Here is a 17,955-nt window from a genome sequence, read left to right as displayed (position 1 = left end):
CGAAAAAAACAACAGCAAGCAAACAAGCAGCCCAGCGCCGTGTCGCATGCAATAATAGTACACGCCTCCTGGCCCTTATTTGCTAACCTGCACAACCCGCAAATGTGTCAAGCAAAAGCTCCCGCCCCATGTTCCACACCTTGACGCCGGATGCCACTTAGAGCCATGAGGCCTTGAGGCCACGGGGGAATCTGCAGTAGCCGCGCTGTATACCCGCCCAAACCAAAGTCCCGAGAAGAACCCAGCTAGTTACCGCGAAAAAAGGAAATCGTCTTGGCAGACTTCCGAAAAGGGAAGAAAGGGAGTAAGTGGAAGAAGAAGAAGTGGAATAAAAAAAATTCAAAAGGGTTTCTTTTCTTTTTGCTTTCGTGGCCCTCATAAGTCGTCGCTGTCCTTGCGCTTCTTCCGACCTGCGCCCTTGCGCTTCTTGCCCTCGGTCTCCTCGGGCGAGCCGCCGCGGTCAACGGGCGCCGGCGCATCCGAGACCTTGTTGACGATGTCGTTGAGGAAGTCGAAGTGCTCGTCCTGCAGGACGGCCTGCTTGAGGTGGGCAGCGGAGACGCGTTTCGAGGAGCGGTTCTTGGCCTCGTTCGCGGCCTTTGTGACGAGGGAAATCATGAACAACTCGAGTGCCTTGGCTGTATTTTGCAAATTCGTCAGTCAGGTTTTTCTCTTTTTGCTGCCCAATGTTTCAACTGCCCCACGCGCTACTGCTGCTCCTGCTACTAGTACTCACCGACAACGTGCGGTGTAACCTGCGCCACCTTGCCGACGTCCTCGTCGGCTTGCATGATGCGCTTGATGCGCGCGGCGGGAAACTTGGTCTTGACCTCGATTCCCTCGGCGACGCCGGGAGCCAGCTCGGGGCCTTCGGCGACGACGCCGCCGCCATTGGGGGCGTCGACGTCCATTTGCTCGGGATTGATGGTTGTCTTGAGCTTCTTGTGGCCGGCGTGCGGGGACCACTCTTGGTCGTCTTCGTGCTCCGTCTTGGCGACACGGGGCATGGAAAAGAGCTGGTCGGGCGACGAGATGCTGACGCTGTTGCGGCTGGGATAGAGGTGGTAGGTTTGGTTGTTGTTGTGGTGGGGGTCGATGGGGTTGAAGGGCTGGTGGTGCTGCGACGGCAGTGGTGCGTATGAAGCCGGGTCGGAGCCGCGATATCGTTGGCTGTGGCTGTGCGCGACGGGCTGGTTGGGGTCTGCGGCGTGGGCGTCGAGGGTGGAGAGGTCTGGCGAGCGCGGCGCGTAGGTGGACGTGTCGGGCTCGTCCATATTAGGGCGAGAGAGGCACCGAGGGGTTTTGAGCAATGTGACGCACGCGCTAGTTTGACGAGCTCGGCCGGGGGCTGGTGTGTGCGTGGCGGGCGTGGCGGGTGTGAAAGGTCCAAAGCAAAAGAGCCTAAGGCGCAAGGTAAAATATAACTAGTACAAGTAGATGGGACGTAAATGCAAAACGGTCGATGACGTCGGCTCTCTCTAGCTAGCTAGCAGGTAGGTAAGTAAGCAAGGCGGCGGCGGGCGCAGGGCAGACGCCGCCCTTTTATGTTTAGTTCTGAAGCCTTGGGGCCAGTCACCCGTCACGACCCAAGAGCGGCCAAGCCTCTCCCTTATAAAGCCGCCCGCCGTGCGCGAAACCCTTTGCACAACACAGCGTTGGGTGATGAAAGCAAGAGCACCAAAGACTCGCCCCCCATCCCCGCCATGCCAGCCCATCGAAGCCCGTCGCATGCTCGCTGCTGCTGCTGCTTTTGCTGCTGCCGTGCGTGTGCGTCTGTGGTTCTGGCGCGCTGTTGCCGGGCTGAGGCGCAGTCGCTGACGGCGAATAACTTGATCTAATCTGACAACGCGCGTTCGTTCTCCCTTGGCTGGTTTCAACCACTGCTCTCTCTGTCTTTGTCCCCGCTCCTTCCTATGTCCGCCGCTTCCTTGGTTTGCTTGCATACCTACCTACCTTAGCTACCTCCCTGCCACCGTCGCAAGGCGCCGCCTATCGCCATTTCCCGCGTCTGAGACCCCAGACGTAACTACCTCAAACCCCGAGGTTCCGGCTGCGCGGGCTGGAATAGGCCCCCATCGCTGCAGCTCACTCGCTACTCACTGGTGCTGACGTTAGGCAGTACTGACAGTAGTAGTATCAAGTTCCTACACAGCAAGCCACAACCAAACGAGCTCATGCCACCACGGAACGAAAAGCAAACGCCTATACCATGGTAACGGACGCATAGGTCTTCATCAATCCCACATCCTCTGCGCAGCACCCGACAACCGCATCCCCAACAAGCAGCCGCTCTGCCATTCAAGCGTTTAATCTACGTCTGCATCTACGTCTGCGTCTGCGTCTGCATCTGCGGCCGCGCCTGCGGCTGCTTCCGCGCCTGCGTCGTCCGCAAGGATCGTGCTGTGCTGGACGCGCCCACGTAGGTAGTCCGTAAGTCTAATGTCTTAGGCATGCGAGTTTGTTCGACCTCGACATTCACGAGGTCTCGAGATGGCTTTGTAGTGCTATTGCTGCTGTGCTTGTGAGTCTATATAACTAGCATATTGCTTAACTAAAGCAAAGCTTCCCTCGCCTATACGCATTGCTTTTCCGCCACCAAGAGCTACGTGCCGGGATATTCCTACCCCGCAATACGCTGTTCCGCATTGTTTCGACGCAGTAGGGGAACCCCTGGTACGTCAAAGCCCGCGCGCGGTTCTACGTGGACGCAGTATCCGCCAACGAGGCAGCATGGGCTCTAGCATCTCAAACCCACTGCGGGCAAACAAGCCCTGTCATCCAAAAGTGCATGGATGGTGCCTCGGTGGAGGCTGTCTATTCTCTGTTCTTTAGCAAAAAAAACCATTTTTATCTACAGTTTGCGACTTCTCCCAGACTCGGGGTAGTGCCTAGTCAACGAAAGCTCAGGTATCCCTGACCCAGCTCTCATCCTGCATCTTGCCCTCCTTCTTGCCACCCTCCAGGGCCCACGTCTCCGCCAACCCGACCTTGGGGTCCTCGTCTGGGAAGCCCCTCGCGCGGCGAACCTTCTGCACCTCATGCCTCACGCGCATGGTGCACTCCTTGCGCAGCTCGACGGCCTCGGTCCCGTACTTCAGGCCATCGCTCAGGACGCCCATCTCGGCGCCGTCGGTGCCCTCCCTCCGCACCAGCTCGCGCCACCTAGCTCTCAAGTCGCCAAACACGGCCTCCGTGTCCACGCGGTCCCCAAACGTGATGCTGACCTCCTTACCCGCGCGCGGGATGAAGCGCGGAAACCCGCGGGACTCGTGCATGACGCGGTCAGGGCCCTCGACCCACATGGGCACCAGGTCGGGCGCGGGCTCGCTCTCGAGCAGCAGCCGCGCCACGCCCCACTTGAAGTAGCGCATTGTGCGGTCCTCCTTCTGGTGCACCTTGCCCTCCGGGAATATGTGCACCCAGGCGTGCCGGCGCGAGAGGTACGCGGACGGCGCAGGGAACACGTCGTGTCCGGTTGTGGAGTAAGTGAGGGCGGCCGAGGTGAAGGGGTCGGCGATGTCGGGCGTGGAGAGCGAGGGCGACGGCGATGCGGGCTTGCTGGTCCGTTCGACGGGCGTGGGTGGGAAGGGCGCCCGTGAGAGTAGCCGGATTGCTTGCGTTATTGTGGGTTGGAAGAGGCCGCCGTGGGGGGAGTGCGCGAGACGGTGCGTGGGGAGGGTTTGGCCGAGCGAGAAGAAGAGTGAGAGGATCCTGCGCCATGTCAGCTGCTGGCTTCTTGCTGGCCTCCTGGTGCTATGTAGGTATATACTTGTTCGGGAAGGCCAGGTCGTGGCTCGCGAGGCTCCAGCGCAGGTTGTCCGGCGTGAACATATACGACACGGGAAGCGCGCCCCAGATCATCGGATCATCGAGACTGTAAAACAGCGAGCTCGTCAGCAACTGCATACGTATCCAATTGCACCTCGTAGGAGGTAGAACGACTCGACTGCCAAAAAAGGCGTACATACGTACACAGAAACATGGTTGGAGACTACAACGCGCCGCGCAAACACCAACGCCCGCAATCAGCCAAAACGCTCAAGCCTTACTTCTACCACCACCAGCAGTAATAGTAATAGCAACAGTGGTGGTGGCAGCGGCGGTGGCGGGCGAAGACATGCATACCTGTAACAAGGCCCCTCTGCCTCCCCTCGACATCCTTCCGCTTATCCAGCAGCGCAAGGAACTTCTCCAGCCCATTCACCTCGAGGTTGCTGAACCCGAGCAAAAAGCCCCGACACAGCAGCCCGATGAAGCCCATAGTCGCGACAGAGCCGGCGCGCCAAGCCGCGCTGGGCGCCGCGGGCCGCACATGCTGCTGCTGTTGGGCGGTGGAGTCGTCTGCACCCCCTGCTGAGGGTTTCGACAGCGGCGACGACGACATGGTGCGTGGGGCCGGCGTGGCGGGCGTGGTGGGAGTGGAAAGGGAGAGAGGGTTAAGAAACACGGCGAGAGAAAGCTTCAGTGCAGGGCAGGGCGCCGGGGTTCCGCTGCGGCGAAATTGTGGGGGGCGGGGCGGGATGGAGCGGAGATGAGGAAGCGAACGTCTCCGCGGGCGCGACGGCGGGCGTCATCGCTGGTCCCCACGGCCAGCCCTCCAGGCTCTCATTCTCTACCTACCTAACAACTGCACCTCTGCGCCCAGCAGAGCCTCCCCCCACCCACAATGTCGCACAGTATGCCCCAATCCCTCCTCGCAACCACGCACGCGCGCACTAACGACCCTCCGCAGGCAAACGCAACACGTCACTGGCGTTCTTCACGAGCTACGAGCGGGACCAGCTCAAGTCGACCTGGGGCGCGCAACGGACGCGCCTAACACGGGACTCATTCCTGCCGTTCGGATCGTGCAAACTCTGCTTACTCCCGTCACGCGACCCCGTCGCCTGCGCGCACGGCGACGTCTTCTGCCGCGAATGCGCCGTCAGCAACCTGCTCGCGCAGCGCAAAGAGATCAAGCGGCTAGAAAAAGAAGCCGAGAAGCGGGCGGCCGAGGGGGCGGAAGACGCCGTGCGCGCCGCGGCCGAGGAGGAGCGCCGCGCTGTCGAGGACTTTGAGCGCGTGCAGATGGGCTTGGAGAAGAAGGGCGTCAAGGGCGAGATTGTGGCGCGCGAGGGCGGCAAGCTCGTCGTTGAGCGTGAGGAGCTCGAGGGCCCGAAGAAGGGCGCTAAGCGCAAGTTTGAGTTCGATGAGGATGAGGTGCTGAGGCTTGCGCGCGAGGACAGGAATAAGGCGCGCAAGGCGCTGAAGGACGAAAAGGTTCGTTTTGCTTGCTTACTGCTGCTGCTATACCGCACACACCCACTAACACGCACCCCCAAACGTAGAACGAAGCGCTCGCGCGAACCCAACTGCCCTCCTTCTGGGTGCCCTCGCAAACGCCAACAACCGACACACACAACGCGAGCACACAAGCCAAGAAGCTCTCGCCCATCTGCCCCGGCTCCACCGAAGACGACACGCACGCCTACTCGCTAAAAACACTAACACCCATCCTCTTCAGCGAAGACAAGCAACAAAAAAGCAGCGCCGCCTCCGACGAGCCCATACGCAGCTGTCCCAGCTGCCGCAAAGCCCTGACCAACGCGCTCAAAGCCGTGCTCGCCATCCCCTGCGGCCACGTGCTGTGCAAGCCCTGCGTCGCAAAGTTCATGACGCCGCACGCGCGCGCCGACGCCCATGACCCCGATGCCGAGTTTGGTGTCGTGCGGTGCTATGTGTGCGAGACGGCGTTGGGGGATACGAGAGAGGGGGATACGAGGGAGGACGGGAAGGGCAAAGAGGGGAAGAAGAAGAAAAAGGATAAGGAGGCGTTGAAGCCTGGCCTGGTCGAGATTAGGAGCGAGGGTACCGGCTTTGCAGGCGGTGGAAAGAACGTCGTCGAGAAGAAGGGCGTTGCGTTTCAGTGCTGAGGCGCTGGGGATACTGATCATGGGAGCGACTACCTACCTAGGTTTTCGAAGAGTAAAGAAAAACTACCTATATACATATTACGATAAGGAAGCAGTGCCGGGCCCTCAGATTAGCTCTCTGGTACTCACCGACAACCACAGCCCCTCGCGGGGCAGCGGGCTGCCTGACATATTTGGCTTGTTATCCATCACAGGGCACAAGCACTGCCTCCCCTCTCCTCTCCAACTCCGCTCTCCCACCACCTCCGCCTCCGCCTCCGCTCACACTCCCTCTCTCCCACACTTCAACCCCCGACCAAGCCCCTCGCTCCACTCCCCCTACCCACCCCGCCCCGCCACCACACCCGCCACCGCAAACCCAGCACACAAGCTCGACAGACGCCGACGGTGAGGGCCGCGGCAACGGCCACGCTGTATCGAAAACAGCAGTAGCTAGCAGCGACAACGCCAACAGCGCCACCAGCGCCAGCGCCAACAGCGCCACCCAAACAAAACAAGCCCACCCCGCGCCTCCGATTGAAAACTACATGAAGAAACCTCACCAGCGACACGCGGCCCGCAGCGCGCTGGCGCGCCGCAGACCACGGTGCTTGCGGCTGTGCGTTTGTCGTCATGGGCGCGATCGCGGCGCGAACTGGGGGTGAAGGGCACGTCGTGTCTGGCCAGAGGCTGTCCTCTGCAAAGGCACTGCGTGGCGGCGGCTGCTGCTGTTGCTGTTGCTGGTGCGAGATCGCGTGAGATGCCAGGCGCGTGACGAGGTCGCAGCTTGGATAGGTAGGTCGGTAGGTGACGGTAACGAGAAGCAGACGATGAGGTTTTGCGCAAAGAGAGACGAGAGTTGTGAGGGCAGCGGAATGCAACGCAACGAAGCGCAGTGACGCGAACGAAGTCGAGACGTGAAGCAGAGAAAGGTGTGAGAGAAAGAAGAAGCAAGAAGGAGAGAAAAAGCAATTCCACCACGCAACTCACACCGCCGTCACACGCAACGCCCGCGCGTCCCGCGCCACACGCCGTAACACAGCGTCACACAAGGACTTGGCGCTGCGGCAGCGCGCGAAACCGCGGCCCGCTCTGGCTCTGATCTCTGTTCTGGCTCACGCAGCGAGCGGCCGTGTGAACGGACGCTCTCGTGTAGCTCGATGATGTTGTCGTCACTGCCAGAGAGGAGGGTTAGGCTTTGCTGCGCGGAGCACCGGCGGGGCATTGGTGCGTGGTGTGAGTGGGTGGGTGGGTGGAGGAGGAAGGTGAGGGAGCTTTGGGATGTGATGCGAGGCAGGCACGGAAGGTTGCGGGTGTGGCCGCTTCGGACGCCGTAGTTGCACTGAAGTGCGGGAATGAGTTGGTGGGGTGGCCGTAGTGGTGTTATAATAGCACAAATTGGTAGGCAGCAGCCAAGGCGCGACGGCTGCAAACGGTTGCATCCAAGGCCTGTCGCTGTCCGCCGGCTTTGTCAAAGATATAATTCCACGCGAGTCCATCGCCGCAAGAACCGCACGCCATCAAGGCGGCAGTAGAGAGGGTATATGACGCCAATCCCACCATCCATAACGCCCATTTCCATAATCCGTAGCACACATTCAGCTCATCCCAATCTGGACCATGCCCAAAACTCCCATCCATCCGTGAAGAAAGCGGATCTTATCCAGCAAGTCAAAAACCAAAATACCCCTGCCGATTCTCAAATATCAGTCATTAAAAAATGCCCTTTCACGGCCACAAGAAGTGTGCAGCGTGCATGTCGTGCAGCTCTCTTAACCCAAGGTACCCACACCAGAGACGCTCGGCTTCCTCGACGGCGGTGGCAGCTGTCCCGGCAGGATCTGCCTCGGGCCGCCGACGCTGGTCTGCCGCCTGTGCGCATCCAGCGACTCGGCGCTATTGTGGCCCAGCAGGCCGCTGAACGCGCTCCCGCCGTCGTTGCCACTGCCAAAGAGGCCGCCTAGAAAGCCTCGACTGCCTATGTTTCCGTCGGCTGGAGCAGCGCCTGTCGAGAAGAGGCCGGCGCCCCTGCTGCCGCCTAGCGCATTGTGCAGCAGTTCTTTCATGCGTATGTATTGATATTTCGACTTGGTGGAGATGAGTGGCCGGGTTGCCAGAGGCTGCGGCTTCGAGCGCGCGATCGCGGCCATGATGGCGTCTTTTTCCTCGTCCGAGTCGATAGGCCCGTGATTGTCGAAATCGTCGGCCAGAGGCGCGTTTGCGTCGATGGCAGCGCGCTGCTGCTTGGCCTGGTTCTTCTTCTGGTACTGTGCCAGCAGCATGTCGTACGGCAGCGAACGGCCAGGAACTGCGCGCTTTGCACCCATTGAATGCGATTTGCAGGTCAAACTGCGCGCGCACATGGCTCCATTAGCCAGCAAGACACCACACTGCTTCTCCACATCGACCGGGCCCTTGGGCTTCGGGATCTTGGCCTTTGGCTCGTCCTTTTTCTTCTTTTTCGCAGGAGCCTTCTCCGCGTCGCCGTCGGCTTTGCGCTTCTTGCTCTTCTTGGCACCCTCGCCGTCAAACGCACCTTTTGCGCTCTTGCGCGCATTCTTTGGCGGTCCTTCGTCGCCGCTTTCGATTCCCTTCTCACGGCGAATGGCGGCCTCTTTCGCTTCCTTGGCTTCCTTCTTCTTCTTCAGTTTCGCTTGCTTCTTGTCCAGACATTCCTTGATGTGGTCTTTGGCTGCGGTTCGCAAAACGGGACGGCGACAGTGACGGCACTGGACGGTGTCAAGGTGGTCCTCCAGAGGGCGATTCGTGGCAAACGCGGCGGTTGTCTTTTCGTCAAGCTGGTTAACGAGCGGCGAGGAGGGTCCAGGAGGCGGTTCTATCTTTTTATCGTTCGCATCTGATCGCACGTTAGAATTTATGTTTCGATACGCCACGACTACCCAGCAGACATACCAACTATCTCACTCTCCTTCCAGTTGCCCGGCTGGCTCTGCTTGACCGTCGGCTTCTTAAGCTTGTACTTGGCGGGCTTCTTTTCCTTGTCGGTGAACATGTCATCGTAGGCGCTAGGATCGACCAAGCCATGTTTAGTTGAGTGTGTGGGCGCCTTCGGCGCTGCATGGCACGCCAGTCAGCTCCTTGATCCGCAGGGGTGTAGTAAGGCGGCAAGCCCAAGTTACCTTTGCGCGCACCGTTGGCTACCATGGTGGACGGCAACGGAAGGCGCTATGAATAGTCAGGGCTGCGGCACCGCGAGCGAAGGCGGATAAGGCTGTGGAGCTGATGATGCTGTGGCCTTTGCGGGGAGATGATGGAGGTGCCCGGCCGTCGTAGGGCAAAGGCATCTCGGTTAAGGCCCGGTCGGTTCCGAGATCGGCCGCCAGCGAGTCGCACAAGGCTGAGGCCACTCTACGGAGTACCACCAAGCACCAAGGAAGCAACAAACACATTATGAACTGGTATCCATGGAACTGCATATTAAACTTTTGACTAACTGCCCGAGTATATAAGCACTACGATCTGCCTACAGCCCACAGCCCACACCATCCCCACCAAAGAACCAGTCTTCTGTGCTACTTAAAAAGGTCACTGCTCCCAACCACTAACTTTCCACCACCACCCTCTTACAAAACATGGAGGTCGACCACGAACCAAAAATGGTACCTTCTATCAGTGAACTACTTGACCAAAACTCACGCCAACTGGAAGAGCTGCAAAAGCAGCTGTCCAATGCGTCACAAGCAACTGTCGGCAATGGCATTAACACCATCAGAGAATATGTTTACGCAAGGGAGCGTTACTCTGAACTAGTTTACGACTCCCTACAGCTCAGTCTCCAGGCAGTCACTCCGTCCAAAGATCAGGCCTCCGCAAAAGAAATTATACGCGAAATTGAAACAGCAATCGCATGGCACGTAAGGCAACTGTACTGCTTTCACTACAAGGGCAGGGAAGACGTTGTGTTGGAAGTCTGGACCCAGGGCGATGAAGTAGACCTAGACAAAGCATACTCGAACGCAATCGACACCACTTTCCGGAAAGGACTTACCGGGGACTACGACCTTATAGAATTCCGGAAAGGTCTAATCATGGTTTACCAACCGGACGGTGGACAAGACTGGTCTGCTGGGCTTTGGTGCCCCATCACCAAGCAATACCACCGCTACGACGAAGTCACCGCATTCCAAATCGTCCCCTGCATAATCGGCCTTCAGCCCGAGGAAGCACACAACAACATCTGGAGCCCCTCAAACGGGCTGCTGATGACCAAGTCTCTCGAAACCGCGTTCAACAACAGACACCTTGCCATCGTCCCAGACAGCAAGGACCAAGACGCCCTCAACGTCGTGGTATTAACCACCAACGAGCAGCACCTGAACTACAAGGTATGCGAGGATGACGGCAAGCCCGTCTTACTCCGCGACCTCGACAACACCCGCCTCCAGTTCTTGACTCCCACTCGCCCTGCCAAGCGGCACTTGTACGCGCTGGCTCTGTACACCGTGTTCGCGCGCAGGCGCACTGCCGTCGACGGCTGGGAGACTGATCGCGATCGCGTTACTTCAGGCAAGTACTGGGGCCCTTCTGGGAGTCTGATCCCGAAGAGCTCTGTCGTCAGCCTGGCAAAGGAAGTCGGCAAGATCACAAACCTTGCAGAGATTAGCTACTTGTTATTGTGACACGCCAACGGAATGATCAAGTTAAATACGCCTTCACCACTGAACCGGGTTGATGGCTTGAGGAATAGCTCTGAGAGTAAGGAAGCTCCTTAGAGTACAGATGGAGGCTTCGCTAGCGAGGATGAAGGCTATGGAAGCAAGAAAGCTCTGAGGACATTCATTGTGTTTATGAGGCGTGGACGATTTAAACCGTCTCTTCTCAGCGAAGCAGACAAATGCAAGCAGTGACAGCAAGTTTGAAGATTTTCTGCAATATCATTCGCTATGACTACAGTGCTTTCGCTCGCGCAAAGGGGGTTTTCTCGAACGCTCCATCTAAAATACAAAAGCAAGACTTCCTCTCTGAACAACTTCGCAAGCAAAGCTGTACCGAGAGGGCCCATTCGCCGGTTCGCCCGTTCCAGAGAAAGCAACCTAGCCAGCCTGCACCATGCAAGTTTAGAAGCCACCCACGACGGCAACCTCCGTGTAGAACGCCCGTTCAAATGCCACTCAGAGGCCGACAACTCTGCAATAGAAAGCAAAGAAAAAGGGAATTTTGGTGAAAGAAAAAGAAAAAGAAAAAAGTCTCAAGGCACTGAAAAGAGAAACAACCAGTAGCCGCTGCTAATGGCTATTCCAGCTGTAAGACCCCAATCGAAGATGCAGCTGCTGAATCATTTATCGCTTTTGGTACCTGACCGAATAGGCAACTGATGAAGGATGCAGTGGATGCAACCCTGGTTTTTGACGTCAGGCCGAAGTCCGCCCATTCCGAGTTGTCCTCAAAAACGTATGCTTCCGTCTGCCGGAGGATATTCCGTGAAGTGTGTAAAGTGTGCAAGTCGTGAATGCAAAGCCGGTATAATGGTACAAAGTGCTGTGGTGACGAGGGGGAAAAGGAGCAAACTAAGGGAGAAAAATCGCTCAAATGCTAGAGGAAGCAACCACAAAGCAATGCAAGGTCGCCAGAGTAGGCATCCACAGAAGCGACGCAAGGCTGTTACCAGTCATCGAGTCATGGTGTGACCCTCGACTTTGGTATGTACGACCTGTTCCTTGAATCCGTAACGCAGAAGCAAATGGCAAGGACAAGCATGGAGAGGAAGACAAAGACGTTGCAAGCCACTCGGACTTGCCGTTCACGAATTTGAATGTCGACAAAACTGCAGTAGGTGCAACTAACTGGAGCGGCGACCCCCCTTTTTGGCTTTCTTGGGATAGCGTCCATAGTGCTTGTTGCCGAATTCTTCGACGGCCCAAGTGTTCTTCCACTTGAGGCACGGGCGTTTAACTTCTTCGGCATCATGGTAGGCTTTCTTGCGAGTTTGAATACCGCTGCTGTCGTCCTCGGCGGTCTTGTCAGCCTCAACCTCGGCCATGTGCTTCTTCCAGTTTTTCATACGCTCCACGATCGAGTCTTGCCAAATGACGAGCTCTTTCTTGAGCTTCACCTCACGGAAACCCTTGTCGTTCAGCCAATCAATGAGTTTCTTGATATCCTCAGGGTCGTCGTAATAGCCCCATTCGTTGGCATTGGAAAAGTAGCCAGGGCCCTCTTCGTGTTCGCGGCGATCTTTCACACTGATATCGAGTTTATACTCGGCGTCTTCCCCGGGGGAGAGATTAAGCAAACCATGATGGAGCTGCTCGTCGGGGCCATGAACCCAGACACGACCACTGACGTACTTGTAGCTGGCCGTTGAGCTGGTAGGCAGACCTCCCATCGGCATGCCCCAACGCTCAAGCCAGTAGTATGTGTTGCAAAACCGGTCTCTGCCGAGGGGCCTCAATTGCTGGCAATAGTTTTGACGAAGCTCTTCATCATAGTCTTCGATTTTGACTTCGCAATTTCCGATTTGTTTGCGGAGGTTCTCGATCTCTGTGTTCAGTTTCTTCCATTCCTTCTGCTTCTTTTCTTCAGCCGTCTCCACTTTCTTGGGGAGCTGCTCGCCACGCTTGCGCTTTAGGCTGTTACCCTTTCGGAGGACACGGCCCTTGGTTGGTTTCTCGTCCTCGGTGTCGACAATACTGGGTTCCTCAGTGGCATCAGGCTCCTCTGTTCCGGTCATGCTGACATCACCATTAGCATCCTGGGGAGGTGACTGGGACGGGTTCTCCGTTGTCTTGAGACGCTGCTCCAGAACTACAAGCTTTTTCAAACTGCCAAAACATTAGTTTTATCTCCACAAAATAAAGGCAAAAGCTCATGACACTTACAGCTCCTTGCGCAGTTTCTGCCTCTCCATCTTGGAGTTGCGAATCGTTGTCATGTTCGTGCTGCAAGTAGCCATATAGCCGCGGAGCTCTACAGTTGAAATTGCGTAACGGCACAAGATCTCGAGTGCCGCAATGCGCAGGTTGATGTCCATGGTGTTGAACTGGACACGAGCGGTCTCTACTTCTGGCTTCATGTCGAGGGGCATCAAATGAGCCAAAATCTGCTCAGAGTTTTCCTTGTGGGAAGGATACAGAGTCGCCTGGAGTATAACACCAACCAGAATGGCCTGCCAACCGCCGCCCTGGAAGTTACGCTTTGAAAGCTCTTTGATCCAGTTGAAGCTCTTGAGGAACTTGTGAGATCTGTTCTTCAGCACTGGCTCGCGAGATACTTTCGTTTCTGGCTCGGGCTCTTTCTCAGCCAGTTTGTTAAGGCTAGCACGAGTACGCCTCGCAGGCGGCGTCTCTTCGCGTTCGGGGGTCGACTCATCCTCATCGGCTCCCTCTTCGGGTTCGACTTCCTCTGAGAATTCCGGAGATATGTCGGAGAGCACCAGAGTCTTGCCATCAGCCCCAACCAGCTGTTTGAGCATAGCACAGTGAATCTCAACAAGAAGCTCACAGTTGTTTGCATCTCCATCAAACTTAAGGGCATCGATGAAGTCATCCACGGTGAAGGAGTCCAGGATGAAGACTTCCGAGTGGACGTTCAGAGTCTGCCACAGAGACAGCAGTTTGCCCACGTTCTTCATGGCAATGCCAAGTTTCTCGGTCGGAGGTTGAGCACCATCAGGTACGTCGTCAGAGAGAAATTTGCAAGCCGGACGCTTGGAGCCATTGCGCGAGAGGGGTAGCATAAGATCTTCGATGGGATACTTGACTGGGCGATCCGGCGGTTGAGGTGCCGCCTGCTGAGTCGGTCTCTGCGGAAGAGACGTCTGCGCCGGATAATGTCCTTCTGCGGGGAAGGGATACGGCATCGTCGGCTGCGGAAAGTATGGCTGCATGGCACCACTAGGCGTCGTTTTGAAAATGCCGGCCTGTGGAATCGGTACAGGTTGTGCCTGGAATTGGTGAATGAAATTTGACTGAGCCTGTTTCTGCATCTGCTGGTTCGGTCCGCGCACGTATTCGAAGAACTGGGTGTCTGACTTGGTCGCGGCCGCCTCTTGCTTCTTCCTCAACTGGATTCCCTCCTTAGTAAGCTCATATGGGACGGCTGCTGGAAGCTTAAACTCTGCAACCAGGTGAGGTTTGACCTGCCAAGGAGCATCGTTGTAGCCTTCCTTGAAGGAGACGTGGCGGATATAACTCCGGAGGATGCCGCGTGTGAACTGGTTCCTATTCCGTGACAGACACTTGCTGTCTAATAACGCGTCTGACTGACCAGCTTCTCCGCCCTCAATGGTGACGAAGTACCTTGAAAGTGGGGCTTGGTTCCTCGTGGCGTCCGAAAAGGTGATCTTGTCCCGAATCGTGCCTCTGAGACGATCGGTGCTGTCTTCGACATGCGCAAGGACATCCTCACCAGGATAAAAGTCATGCTGGAGCTCCCGGTAGACAGACTTAACGAGATCGTCTAACCGGGGAGATGTCGAGTGATGGACGCGACGGCAGACATGAAAGCGCAATGCAGGCGGAAACAAGCGCTCGACCTCGCGTTGATTCTCATCCTAACCTTTGTCAGCTTTTTCCATTCACCGAATGGTGGATTATGCACACTACCTCGGCCTCGTAGGCATCAAAGAAGGTCAAACCAGACTGGCCGCTGATGAAGTTGGTGAATTGCTTCTGGATAAGTTGTCAGCTCGGAGGTCATCGCATAGTCAGGCATTGGGGCGGGGCGGAGGTGAACTTGCCGTGCGATAATAGTCCAACCTAACGATTATCAGTAGCTGAAGCATGTGAGTGGACGGGATTGGCATACCTCTTGATGTACTCATCGTAGTCGGTGAAGATTTCACCGGTCAGCTTCATGGTCCATACCTAATGAAAGTTAGAACCCCGTCACCTCCCCTCGATATGATATACGTACGAGCTGGTTGTCGTTGACGCCCGTGGGCGGCGGCACGTACGTGACCGGGGTTCTCTTGCACAAAACCTGTGAGAGTCAGTAAGATATAGCCAATAGTCTTGAGCTTGGTGGGCTTACCATGATGTTGCGACGGAGCTTGGTCACAGAGGTGAAGCGGGGAGAGGTTGTCGCGCTATCGCCCTTCGCAGACCTCAGCCCTACGAGTGCGGCAAGGCGGAATTAAGCTCGGCGCTGAGGTTTATCGCGGCTCGCGGGTTGTAGGAATTGGCAGAGTGGCCAATGGAGGGCGGTCGTGCGACTGCCGCGACCGTGGACGACGCGGCAGCGCGCGGAGCGACAGTGGTGGAGGCGCTGCAGGTCCGAGCGAATGCTAAACCGTCCGTATTTGGTAAAAGCACGCGTAAAGCGGTCTGGACGCGTTTGCGCGTGTAGACTCGTAGGATGGAGGGATTGCGGGGCGGTGGTGGCGCTGGTTGTCGAGGTGGTAGGTGGAGGAGGAGGGAGGGTCGGTGGGGGGAAAGAAATGTTGCGCGACAAGCAGCCTGGGTGGAATATAGGTAGCTCAGCGGGATGCTCGTAGGTCAGTCTTGGCGTCCATCAATCGGCCGTGCAAAAGCCCGACGGCAGGGGCGCTAGGCCTGCCAGATGGCAGAAAAACAACCCCAAGAACTGCACTTCTCCGCCCCCCTGCGCTTCCACCTCGCTCACCCGCTGCACCACTTGTATTCGGGCTCTTTCGAATCTGCGGAGCTTGCTGCACCCTCCTGGGCCGCTCCGCCGCGCCCCATGCGTCGTGCAGCCGGATGCGCGCCCGGCACACTCTTCACCCTTCTCCTCGTCGATTTCCCCGGAAAGATACCGAGTCTCTTCTCCGCCGCAAGGCCCTTTGAGCCGTGGTCGGGGGTCAGGTCAGATGCGCACTGAGCCGCCACTGATCTTGAGCAACGGTCCGGATCGGAGGAGATAGGGTGCTGTCGCCAGCGGTCAACGGCTTGCTTCGCACATCGATCGCCAGGGCGCGCCAGCTCGAGGGAGAGCAGCATGCACTCTGACACGTGAGCTCCCCTAGAGAGACCCCTCCTGACACGAAGGGAAACGCACAGGGCTCATGACCTCTTTCCACGCCTTGCCGGGAGCCTCTTTCCCCAGCAATCGCCGCGTCATAGCATCCCTCAGATCGCATCTGAGCCGTTTTCGGCAGCATTGACGTGGAGACGCTGCGCGTCGTCATGACCTCCTTAGGTAGGTCGATCGATGTTCCAGAGTCCACTGCTGCAAATGGGGCTGACAACTTTCGTTGCCATTGCAAGGTCGAGGTCTGTCTAGTCTCACCGTCGCTGAGATATGTATTTCATCTCCCTTGCAAATTCAGAACTGCCTTGGGTCGAGTATGCAGTTTTTTCTTTCCTTGCTAAGGCTCCATTTGCACTTATGGTCTTAACGTCGTTGTTGAAGTGCGTAACGGGCTTTCCGCAGGTATGTTGTCCATGTATATACTGACATCTCCTTCTGTTGTTCCTTGTGCTTCCTGCATTTCTTCGCTTTCCCAGCCATTTAATCTCTTAAATCTTGTCCGACTAGCGCTTTGCTTTGCAGCTTGACTGTTTCGTTTTTCGATGGTTTGCTCGCTCGAAACATAGTCTGTTTTAACAAGCAAAGAGCTAGAGATGCATGAGCCGTACTCGTGGCTCAGCAAGCCTCGGTCACGGAAAGGTGGCCCCTCAGGATGCGCCATTCGAAATAATAGTCGATAAAGTTGGATCCGAATGATGACGATCGTAAGGAGACATGCGAGAAATGAAAGATGTTTTTACGAAATGAGGAAAAAGAAGCGAAGACCATAATTACTGAAAAGAGACGGAATCATTCAAACCCATACAAAAAAGAAATATAGAACGAAGTATGGAAGGGGAAGATCCTGATCGACCAGCTTGCAGCTGAAGACTTTTGTAAAACGACTTCCTCCGGTAGTGGGTCGATGCCGTCTTGGTAGTCCAGTTGGCTATGTAAGTCAGGAAGGCATCGAAGGCGGCTTCTACTGAGTTCGATGCATCCAATTCTACATGGACATCAAGAGGTGGGCGACGAAGACCCAAGAGAACACGGGTTTCGGTTTTGATTCGGAAAATTCCTCGAAAAGTATCCATGAGCCCCAGGGCGATTCTTGAATTTTTCTGAAGTCTGCACAAGTATTCGTCTTTTCTGGTGTGTTCGTCAATCTGTACACCAATTTTTTTCGCAAAGGATTACAATATACGGCAAGGGAGTTATTTGTCGAAAAGTTACGCTGTGTGAATTCGCGGGTATAACTCCTTAAGCTCAGAGTAAGTTATGATCGGTTATGCTGCCTCCAGTCAGCTTATTGGTGTCCAAATCTAACCATTGAGCAGACAATACACTATGTTGTGCCATATAGCTGAGAGCGGCCAGACCCAAGTTGCAGAATAGGGTTGTCGCAGTAACCTGGCATATTTGACCTCGATGTTCACTTATAGGGCGCGAGCAGAATTCAATCCAGCGATATGTGTTCTATGACGAGGTAGTTGTAAGTTCTGTACCCAAGCTTTCATTGACATCAGTAGAGACGGAATCAATGACGGGTATGTCATTCGCGTACCTTGTCAAAGACAATCGAGGGGACACCGTCATGTTGTTGAGCAGGTTGTCGCGTCGATGCTATGCGAAAGGGGGTATGAGCAAGAAGGCTTACTGACAGAAGAGAACGGGACTCACCCGTGGTTTCCGGCGTGCGATCCAAGTTGGAAGCTCTGTATCGAAAAGAAGCCATTGCGTCGGGAGCCTGTGTAGGAGACGGTCGAAGAGTGCGTTCTCGTATTGCAGAGAGAAACAGTGGGTATGAACTCTGGAATGAGTGTAGCTTGCAGTGTAGGGATGAAAGTGTGCGAGACATTGGTGGGTGCCGACGTAGCGTACGTGATTGGTCTGTCAAAGGAGGACATGTTAGTTTGAAAGCGCACGGTGGTAGGTAAATGAGCTCCCAGAAATATACTCAGGTGCGTCACAAGCAAAGCCACTCACCCTCCACCCCCTCCACCACCTGCGACCACCGCCAGCCGGACGAACCCCCGCCAACCTCCTTGCCCACAACCCCTTTTGCGTGTTTACTCTAGCTACAAGAACGCGCTTGCCAGTCCGCTCGAGCGATCTTTGCTTGTTTTCCCGATGAAAG

At 56.3% G+C, this 17,955-nt stretch overlaps 7 protein-coding genes across 7 annotated transcripts; 2 read left to right on the top strand and 5 right to left on the bottom strand.

Annotated features, from left to right (window-relative positions):
* Positions 1-60: 60 nt before the first annotated feature.
* On the bottom strand, positions 61-1,288 carry K452DRAFT_285485 (uncharacterized protein). Its single transcript, XM_033540121.1, has 2 exons — positions 737-1,288; positions 61-638 (listed from the first exon to the last, which is right to left on the bottom strand). The coding sequence occupies exons 1-2, from the start codon at positions 1,272-1,274 to the stop codon at positions 376-378; spliced, it is 801 nt and encodes a 266-aa protein (XP_033399950.1). The 5' UTR covers positions 1,275-1,288; the 3' UTR covers positions 61-375.
* Positions 1,289-2,903: 1,615 nt separating this feature from the next.
* K452DRAFT_223839 (uncharacterized protein) lies at positions 2,904-4,384 on the bottom strand (the record flags this gene model as incomplete). Its single annotated transcript, XM_033536649.1, has 4 exons — positions 2,904-3,711; positions 3,770-3,874; positions 3,973-3,991; positions 4,126-4,384. 4 exons carry the CDS (start codon positions 4,382-4,384, stop codon positions 2,904-2,906), a joined length of 1,191 nt encoding a protein of 396 aa, XP_033399949.1.
* A 282-nt stretch (positions 4,385-4,666) lies between these two features.
* Positions 4,667-5,912, top strand: K452DRAFT_306839 (uncharacterized protein; the record flags this gene model as incomplete). Its single annotated transcript, XM_033543022.1, has 3 exons — positions 4,667-4,676; positions 4,733-5,259; positions 5,328-5,912. 3 exons carry the CDS (start codon positions 4,667-4,669, stop codon positions 5,910-5,912), a joined length of 1,122 nt encoding a protein of 373 aa, XP_033399948.1.
* A 142-nt stretch (positions 5,913-6,054) lies between these two features.
* Positions 6,055-6,707, bottom strand: K452DRAFT_155221 (uncharacterized protein). The gene has a single exon (XM_033535582.1). It carries the CDS (start codon positions 6,524-6,526, stop codon positions 6,197-6,199), a length of 330 nt encoding a protein of 109 aa, XP_033399947.1. The 5' UTR covers positions 6,527-6,707; the 3' UTR covers positions 6,055-6,196.
* Positions 6,708-7,278: 571 nt separating this feature from the next.
* Positions 7,279-9,143, bottom strand: K452DRAFT_246505 (uncharacterized protein). The gene is made up of 3 exons (XM_033538020.1): positions 9,032-9,143; positions 8,805-8,966; positions 7,279-8,748 (listed from the first exon to the last, which is right to left on the bottom strand). Exons 1-3 carry the CDS (start codon positions 9,054-9,056, stop codon positions 7,664-7,666), a joined length of 1,272 nt encoding a protein of 423 aa, XP_033399946.1. The 5' UTR covers positions 9,057-9,143; the 3' UTR covers positions 7,279-7,663.
* A 341-nt stretch (positions 9,144-9,484) lies between these two features.
* On the top strand, positions 9,485-10,531 carry K452DRAFT_345721 (uncharacterized protein; the record flags this gene model as incomplete). The annotated part of the gene is made up of 1 exon (XM_033545461.1): positions 9,485-10,531. One exon carries the CDS (start codon positions 9,485-9,487, stop codon positions 10,529-10,531), a length of 1,047 nt encoding a protein of 348 aa, XP_033399945.1.
* An 852-nt stretch (positions 10,532-11,383) lies between these two features.
* K452DRAFT_155196 (uncharacterized protein) lies at positions 11,384-15,008 on the bottom strand. The gene is made up of 7 exons (XM_033535581.1): positions 14,883-15,008; positions 14,766-14,831; positions 14,658-14,716; positions 14,590-14,608; positions 14,456-14,521; positions 12,731-14,403; positions 11,384-12,673 (listed from the first exon to the last, which is right to left on the bottom strand). Exons 1-7 carry the CDS (start codon positions 14,883-14,885, stop codon positions 11,692-11,694), a joined length of 2,868 nt encoding a protein of 955 aa, XP_033399944.1. The 5' UTR covers positions 14,886-15,008; the 3' UTR covers positions 11,384-11,691.
* Positions 15,009-17,955: the final 2,947 nt, after the last annotated feature.

The sequence above is a fragment of the Aplosporella prunicola genome, assembly GCF_010093885.1.
Source record: "Aplosporella prunicola CBS 121167 unplaced genomic scaffold K452scaffold_7, whole genome shotgun sequence".
Lineage (NCBI taxonomy): Eukaryota > Fungi > Ascomycota > Dothideomycetes > Botryosphaeriales > Aplosporellaceae > Aplosporella > Aplosporella prunicola.
This window is presented reverse-complemented; position numbering and strand designations above follow the sequence as displayed.

Bases quoted from the DNA above. Each gene is read 5' to 3' on its own strand.
- K452DRAFT_285485 (XM_033540121.1), bottom strand. From the start codon at position 1,274: ATGGACGAGCCCGACACGTCCACCTACGCGCCGCGCTCGCCAGACCTC. The intron at 639-736 runs GTGAGTACTAGT...TGCAAAATACAG, and splicing joins GGTTACACCGCACGTTGTCG to CCAAGGCACTCGAGTTGTTC.
- K452DRAFT_246505 (XM_033538020.1), bottom strand. From the start codon at position 9,056: ATGGTAGCCAACGGTGCGCGCAAAG. The intron at 8,967-9,031 runs GTAACTTGGGCT...CGTGCCATGCAG, and splicing joins AGCCAACGGTGCGCGCAAAG to CGCCGAAGGCGCCCACACAC. The intron at 8,749-8,804 runs GTATGTCTGCTG...ACGTGCGATCAG, and splicing joins GAAGGAGAGTGAGATAGTTG to ATGCGAACGATAAAAAGATA.
- K452DRAFT_155221 (XM_033535582.1), bottom strand. From the start codon at position 6,526: ATGACGACAAACGCACAGCCGCAAGCACCGTGGTCTGCGGCGCGCCAG.
- K452DRAFT_155196 (XM_033535581.1), bottom strand. The intron at 14,717-14,765 runs GTACGTATATCA...AACTTTCATTAG, and splicing joins GCGTCAACGACAACCAGCTC to GTATGGACCATGAAGCTGAC. The intron at 12,674-12,730 runs GTAAGTGTCATG...ATGTTTTGGCAG, and splicing joins CAGAAACTGCGCAAGGAGCT to TTTGAAAAAGCTTGTAGTTC.